We start from the raw sequence: 7723 nt of genomic DNA, 5'->3' as shown, positions 1-7723 counted from the left end.
TCATTGCTCAGTCCCTTTACTTTAGGAGTTGGGACAGCAAATAGGGGTTGTACAGGACATTGGGGAGGGGTCTTTTGTGTCCAGTTCTGGTTCCTTGTTATAGGAAGGACATTATTAAGCTAGAGAGGGTTCAGAAGAGATTTACCAGGATGCTGCCAGGTATGGAAGGTTTGAATAGGCTGGGAGTTTTTTCACTGAAGCATACGAGGTTGACAGGTGACCTTATCGAGGTTTATAAAATTATGAGGGGGATAGATCGGGTTAATGTTAGGTGTCTTTTCCCTAGGATGGGGATTTCAAAACTAGGAGGCATATTTTTAAGGTGGAAGGAGAGAGATTTAAGAAAGACACGAAGAGCAGTTGTTTTTACAAAGAGGGTGGTTTGCATGTGAAATGAACTTCCTGAGGAAGTGGTAGATGTGGGCACAGTTACAACGTTTGAGACACATTTGGATAAGTACACAAATTGGAAAGGTTTGGAGGGATATGGACCAAGTGCAAGCATGTGGGACTAGTTTAGCTTGGGAACAAGGACAGCGTGGACTGGTTGGACCAGAAGGTCTGTTTCCATGCTGTATGACTCTATGACTATATGTTTTGCCAAGATCATTGTGGTTAGCCTTAGTTCAGAAGTAGCACCTCTGTAATAGGGTCAAGGGCTCCAAGCATTAAACACAGCATGTTTGTCCTGTACAGTGGATGCTAAGGTTTCATCTCACACCCTGTTCTGGATTGTCCTTTCCACAAATCACCTTTCAACTGACATCACTAAAATTCTTCAGCTTTTTTCTTAAATTGTTGGTTGCGTTATCTTTTTCAGCACAATTTGGTTTCTATCTGCCCCCATCATGGAAAGTATTCAGCCTGGAGCTTGGTGACCAGTGATGTTCCGCAGGGTTCTGTTCTGGGACCTCTACTCTTTGTGATCTTTATAAATGACTTGGATGAGGAAGTGGAAGGGTGTGTTAGTAAGTTTGCTGATGACACGAAGGTTGGTGGAGTTGTGGATAGCGTGGAGGGCTGTTGTAGGTTGCAACGGGACATTGACAGGATGCACAGCTGGGCAAAGAAGTGGCAGATGGAATTCAACCCAGAAAAGTGTGAAGTGATTCATTTTGGAAGGTCGAATTTGAATGCAGCATACAGGGTTAATGGCAGGATTCTCGACAGTGTGGAGGAACAGAGGGATCTTGGGGTTCACATGCATAGATCCCTCAAAGTTGCTACACAAGTTGATAGGGTTGTTAAAAAGGCGTATGGTGTGTTGGCTTTCATTGGCAGAGGAATGGAGTTTAAGAGCCGCGAGGCTATGCTGCAGCTCTATAAAACCCTGGTTAGACCACACTTGGAATATTGTGTCCAGTTCTGGTCACCTTAATACAGGAAAGATGTGGAAGCTTTAGAGAGGGTGCATAGGAGATTTACCAGGATGCTGCCTGGACTGGAGAGGAGGTCTTATGAGGAAAGGTTGAGGGAGCTAGGGCTTTTCTCATTGGAGCGAACATGGATGAGAGGTGACTTGATAGGGGTGTACAAGATGATGAGGCATAGATAGAGTGGATATCCAGAGACCTTTTTCCCAGGGCAGAAATGATTATTACAAGGGGGCATAATTTTAAGGTGACTGGAGGAAGGTATAGGGGAGATGTCAGAGGTAGGTTCTTCACACAGAGAGTGGTGGGTGTGTGGAATGTGCTGCCGGCAGTGGTAGTGGAGTCAGATACTTTACAGACTTTTAAGCGACTCTTGGATAGGCACATGGAGGACAGTAAAATGTAGGGCATGCAGTGTAGATTGATCTTAGTAGGATAATAGGTCGACACAACATTGTGGGCCGAAGGGCCTGTACTGTGCTGTACTGTTCTATGTTCTATCGTCTTAAGCATTACTTTGGATTCTGTCCAATCTCACACCTGACGCTTCGTCATCGAGTGATGGGAAGGTAAATGACTCCTTGCAATTTAGCAAGTAAAAACAAAATTTGCTGTAGAGACAGAGACACTGAAAAAACATGCATTGACACAGAGTCTTTACAGCTATTTTGAGCCATGATTAGATCAAAATTAATACTTCATTGCAGTTAAAAATGAGCAGAATTGGCTGTCAGCTGTTTTTCAATAACTCACTGTTGACTTTCTCATATCCGCTACTGATTTAGGGGCAAGACGGTTAACATTTTCAATTAAGAAATCTAACTGTTTCCAACATAAAGTCCTCTTGACAGAATGAACCAGAGACAAAGAAGCAGTGCAGAGGCAGTGAAGAAGGTAAATGGTATGTTGGCCTTATAGTGAGAGGATTCTAGTACAGGAGCAGGGATGCCTTGGTGCAATTGGACAGGGTCTTGGTCCGACTCAGACTCTGACCCCCGCCGCCATCCCGGAGTCCTGTGCACAGTTATAGTCTCCTTACCTGAGGAGAGACGTTCTGGCAATGGAGGGAGTGCAAAGGTTTACCAGATTGATTCCTGGGAACATAGAAAACATACACAATTCTAACAGGACTAGGCATGGTAAACACAGGAAGGATGTTCCAGATGACCAGAACCAAGGGGTCAGAGTCTAGGACTGAGAGGAAGAGAAATCCCTTCACCCAGAGAGGGGTGACCCTGTGGAATTCTCTGCCACAGAAAGTGGTTGTGGCCAAAACATTAAATGTTTTCAAGAAGGAGTTAGATATAGTTCTTAGGACTACAGGGATCAATCTGTACTGGGACAAACCAGGAACAGGGGACTGAGTTGGATGATCAGCCACGATCATGTTGAATGGTGGAGCAGGCTCGAAGGGCTGAATGGCCTCCTCCTGATCCTGTTTTCTCTGTTTCTATGTTGACACTTTCTAGAGGCCAAGACTGGACTCAATGAAGATGATAGTGATCTTGTCCTTCAGCATCCAAACTAATTACTCCAGTTGAGAAAGTGAGACGACCAAAAGCATCTTCAGTCACCTCTGAGAAGAAGCTAAATACAACTCCTTACTGTAAACGGTAGGGCAGAGGATTCGATTAAGTATTCCTATTTCTCCTATTCCAGAGAGGGGAGAGAGAGGGGGCGAGGACAAAGAAAGGAAAAGAAAAAAAAGGGGAAGGGGGAGGGAGAGAAGGAGGGGGGAGCAGGGGTGAAGGGGGGTAGGGAGGGGTGTGGGGGGGAAGAAGGGGTGTAGGGGTATAGGGGGAAAACAGGAGGGACGTAGGGGGAGGGGGAGGGGGAGGGGGAGGGGGAGGGAGAGGGAGAGGGAGTAGGGACAGAGGAAGCTGGGGGTGGGGAGACACACACAGAAGAGAAGGAAGAGAAGAGACAGAGGGCGAGTGCAGCCTCTGCAAACCCAAAGCAGAAGTCCGCAATGGAAACATCAATTTACAGAATCACAATATTGATATGAAGGCAGCCCCTATCTGCTCTTCCTTCTGCAAGCCTGCACTTGCCAATGTAGACACAAGTTGGTTTTAAGACCAATCTTCTGCCTGTCAGTAAACCATTGTGAGAGCCCACCAGCTTCCTTTCACAGAGTGTCCCCTCCGTTTCTCATCCTCAAACAACTCAAAGCTTCTTGAGTGCAATCCCACACATCAACAAGACTCAATTATTTTTAACCAATCCACCTCATTACCGTATCAATAGATCAACATTTGGTGAAGATCAGTCTTTGTGAATTAAAGATTTCCATAATTTTCATCTTGATTTCGAAAGATTTGGTCAGCAGAGCTTACATACATGAACTGACTGGGACATCATTTTTGCCAAACTTTATGAAAACAGTAACATCTTCATTCTATTTTGGCAAGGTTGTAATACTAAATTCTGCTTTTTGTACTATATTCAAGTACAACATCAGGAACAAATACATTCCTCACTTTGTGGGGGAAAATAAATAGATTTTGAAAGTTGTGTGTAGCATTCTGTGTTAATTATCAGCAGGAAAATTTATTTCCAAAGTTCACTGTCAGTACAAACAAAATATTTTAAAGATGTCAAGCATTCCCTGAAGCGTTCAAGTTAAAATAAAACTAATTGCGTATGAAAGATGTGCAGTCATGGCAGAAAAATAAACTGGACAGCTTCTAAACATTCAGTTGTGATCAACATCAACAAAATACTCACATTACAGCCTTTGGGTTCTGCAACATGCAAGCTTTTGGTCCAAATTTTGTTGCTGGACTTGGCCCATGGAGGGATCGTGTCCTCCTAGTGATTAAAGTAAAACTCAGGTCATTGAAAATCATCAAAATGTACAAGCCTTTCAAAATAAACCACTTTGATAGAGATCTCCCCCAGCAGTGATGTGCAAAGATCGCATAATACTGCTCTGTTACCAACGCACTCTAAGAGGTTGGTGCTCACAATGTGATCCATTCCATAGCTCTTGTTTTTAATAACAAATACTTGTTTTTGCAAATTAAGCCGAAATAAAGTTCGGAGAACAGACATGTTATGTGCCAATTTCTTTCACTTTACACAATTTCACAAACCCTTCACCTCCCTACTGCACAGCTCCCCCTCAAACATAAAAGTAATTCCCTCAGGCCCCAGAAAGCCTATGTGTACACACGATTTCAAAACAACTTGGATTTTTGACAAAAATTTTCTGATAAAATCCAAGTTACCTACGAAGAGCCCAGGAGGTGCTGTGGAGACTAGCGTGACAGCAGGTTATTGCTATGTGATTGGAACCTCAGACAATGTCAGATGACATCTTTGAGCAGCTTGAAAGTCAGAGTAGGATTGTGGATTCAGACAGTCCACCTTTTATACTCAGGTGCTGTATTGTACCAATGCTGCTAAAACCAAGCAGGGATGTGTGTGCTCCAGCTCCCAGGACAAAATTATCCCTTTTCAAAAAGTGGAAAGCCCACCTTCCACACCAGTACCTTCATTCTGAGGCATTTAAGGTGCCAATCCCTAGAGATTCCCCGAGAGATGGCTCAGAAACAAACTTCCAACCAGATGGCTCTGTTGCAATAAATTAGAAAGGTCGATGCTGGTCATCAAAACCTGCATGTTTCACCTTTACAAGAGAAAAGTGCTGATCTCTTAAATAACACACTCACTTTTTGAAGAAAAGAAACAGCTAGCATGGGAGCAGGAGCTATGAATCTAGTCCACTGAACTTTCCTCATTGCTGTCAGATGATCTGCAATATCATTCTATACAACTGTTAAATATGTTCTGAAATGGGTGAAAGACTGAGGATTAGTGTGCACTAAAGATCGGACATTAGTGAAGTCTATCATCTACAAGATGCACTGCAGTGACTCAGCAAAGATCCATAGACAGCACCTTCAAAACTCATGGCCACCTCCATCCAAGACCAAGGGCAGCAGATACATGGGAACACCATCCACTGCAAGTTCCCCTCCAAGGCACTCACCACCCTGACTTGGAATTATATCGCTGTTCCTGCATCAAAATCCCTCCTTAACAGCACTGTGGGTGCCCCAGGCTGCAGCAGCAGCTCACCATCACCTTCTCTAGGGCAATTAGGGACTGGCAATAAAACTGGCCCAGCCAACAAAGCCCACATCCTGTAAATACAGTTTCAAAGAAAGGAGTCCTGGGTTGAACACGCAACGTGACAAATAACCAGGTAGAAAGCAACAAACGAGTTTGTGGGTCCCACAAGGATGTGTGTTCGAGTCTTTATCATTTCTGATCTGGTTGTGTTCATCCAGATTGCAAAGCTGCAATTCAAAGTCCCCAAAAAAAGTTTGGGGAAGGGTGGGGGAAGAAGAGTGGAGATTGAAATGGCAGCTATAGAGAGCTTTGGATGTGTTATGTAAATAATCAGGAATCTATGCTATTCATGTAATATATAAAATATGGCAATAAGAAACGGCCAAAGATATTTGGGCTGCATTACCCAGTGAACAGAGTGGAATCAGTTAGGTTACTTCCCTCCCCACCCTTATCTGCTTTCAGGAGGGACCACGCTCTCCGTGACACCCTTGTCTGCTCCACACTCCCCTCCAGCCCCACCACACCCGGCACTTTTCCCTGCAACCACAGGAAGTGCTACACCTGCCCCTACACCTCCCCCCTCACCCCCATCCCAGGTCCCAAGAAGACTTTTCCACATCAAGCAGATGTTCACCTGCACATCTGCTAATGTGGTATACTGCATCCACTGTTCTCGTTGTGGCCTCCTCTACATCAGGGAAACCAAGCGGAGGCTTGGGGACCGCTTTGCGGGAACACCTACGCTCGGTTCGCACTAAACAACTGCACCTCCCAGTCGCGAACCATTTCAACTCCCCCTCCCATTCCTCAGACGACATGTCCATCCTGGGCCTCCTGCAGTGCCACAACGATGCCACCCAAACGTTGCAGGAACAGCACCTCATATTCCGCTTGGGAACCCTGCAGCCTAATGGTATCGATGTGGACTTCACAAGCTTCAAAAATCTCCCCTCCCCCTACCGCATCCCAAAACCAGCCCAGCTCGTCCCCGCCTCCCTAACCTGTTCTTCCTCCCACCTATCCCCTCCTCCCACCTCAAGCCCCACACCCATCTCCTACCTACTAACCTCATCCCACCCCCTAACCTGTCCGTCCTCCCTGGACTGACCTATCTCCTCCCTAACTTCCCACTTACACTCACCTTTACTGGCTCCATCCCCACCTCTTTGACCTGTCTGTCTCCCCTCCACCTATCTTCTCCTCTATCCGCCTCCCCCTCTCTCCCTATTTATTTCAGAACCCCCTTCCCCTCCCCCATTTCTGAAGAAGGGTCTAGGCCCGAAACATCAGCCTTCCTGCTCCTCTGATGCTGCTTGGCCTGCTGTGGTCATCCAGCTCTACATCTTGTTATCATCTTAGGTTGCACTGTAGACATGTTCATTGTTTGCACCCAGAGTGGTGCAGCTATTAAACAGCCAACTAAACATAAAGGCAAACAGCTGGTCCAGTCAGCGGTAGGTTGGCAAATGGGTTACATTAAGGTTTTCCAATACACTAAACTTAGAAGTGTATTTAATTTTGCTTACCACATAATAACAATGCACTGTTATTCAGTACTCTATGTCCCTATGAAGATAACTGTCACTGTTATTACTGCCTCCACTGTATTCAGTCAGGTGAGAAACCTGTAATCTGGAGCAAAACTTCACCTAGTGATTCTAAAATGCACAACACATACACTCAAGTCATCGTGTTGCAGAAAGAGCACCTGCTTTTAACTATTTCAACTCGATTCATGAAAAAAAATTAACATCTCTTGCTTAATTATTTCTCCAACTTTATTATACATCACTCCTTTCTTTGAAAGGGAATTCTGAACTTGGAAATAAAGGCATAATTGTAGCGTCAGCCTCCCTGCTGTAACCAGTCCTGTCTTGTTATGCGTTATTTCACACACAATCATCAGTTTCATGCAGTTGCAGGTAAAAATGGTTAATCAGAGCGCAAGAAAGTTTCACAGAGACAGCAAGAAATAAACTGGTTTTTAAAAAACATGCAGTGTTACATAACACAGTCCACCACCATCACTTCCACAGGTACAGCCACAGCAGATATTGATGTGCAAACCACAAGTGTCAACAGGAACAACAGCACAACAAAGAGCAAATAGACTGGCATTAACCATGCCCACTCAGTTTAGAATTTGGTACCCATCTAGACTGACAGAAATTCCACATTTAATGTACCTCAACATGAAATTGATAGATATTAGTTAGGCACAGGCAAAGGGAGTTGGGGCAAGGAGTGGATATGGAGTTCAGTCTTGATTA

The 7723-nt window shown here is 44.7% G+C and overlaps 1 protein-coding gene across 6 annotated transcripts in view; it reads right to left on the bottom strand.

Annotated features, from left to right (window-relative positions):
• The window catches only part of LOC109912937 (NAD kinase), a 126192-nt gene that overhangs the window by 97903 nt on the left and 20566 nt on the right, over positions 1–7723 (bottom strand). For all 6 annotated transcript variants that reach the window (XM_048614941.1, XM_048614939.1, XM_048614938.1 and 3 more), the window contains one exon: positions 4101–4184. In XM_048614941.1, the coding sequence (XP_048470898.1) occupies positions 4101–4184 (84 nt within the window). The remainder of the gene's footprint in view (positions 1–4100; positions 4185–7723) is intronic.

The sequence above is a fragment of the Rhincodon typus genome, chromosome 31 (assembly GCF_021869965.1).
Source record: "Rhincodon typus isolate 14 chromosome 31, sRhiTyp1.1, whole genome shotgun sequence".
In the NCBI taxonomy this organism is placed as follows: domain Eukaryota; kingdom Metazoa; phylum Chordata; class Chondrichthyes; order Orectolobiformes; family Rhincodontidae; genus Rhincodon; species Rhincodon typus.
Note: the sequence above shows the minus strand (reverse complement) of the source record. Positions and strands in the feature narration are given on the sequence as shown.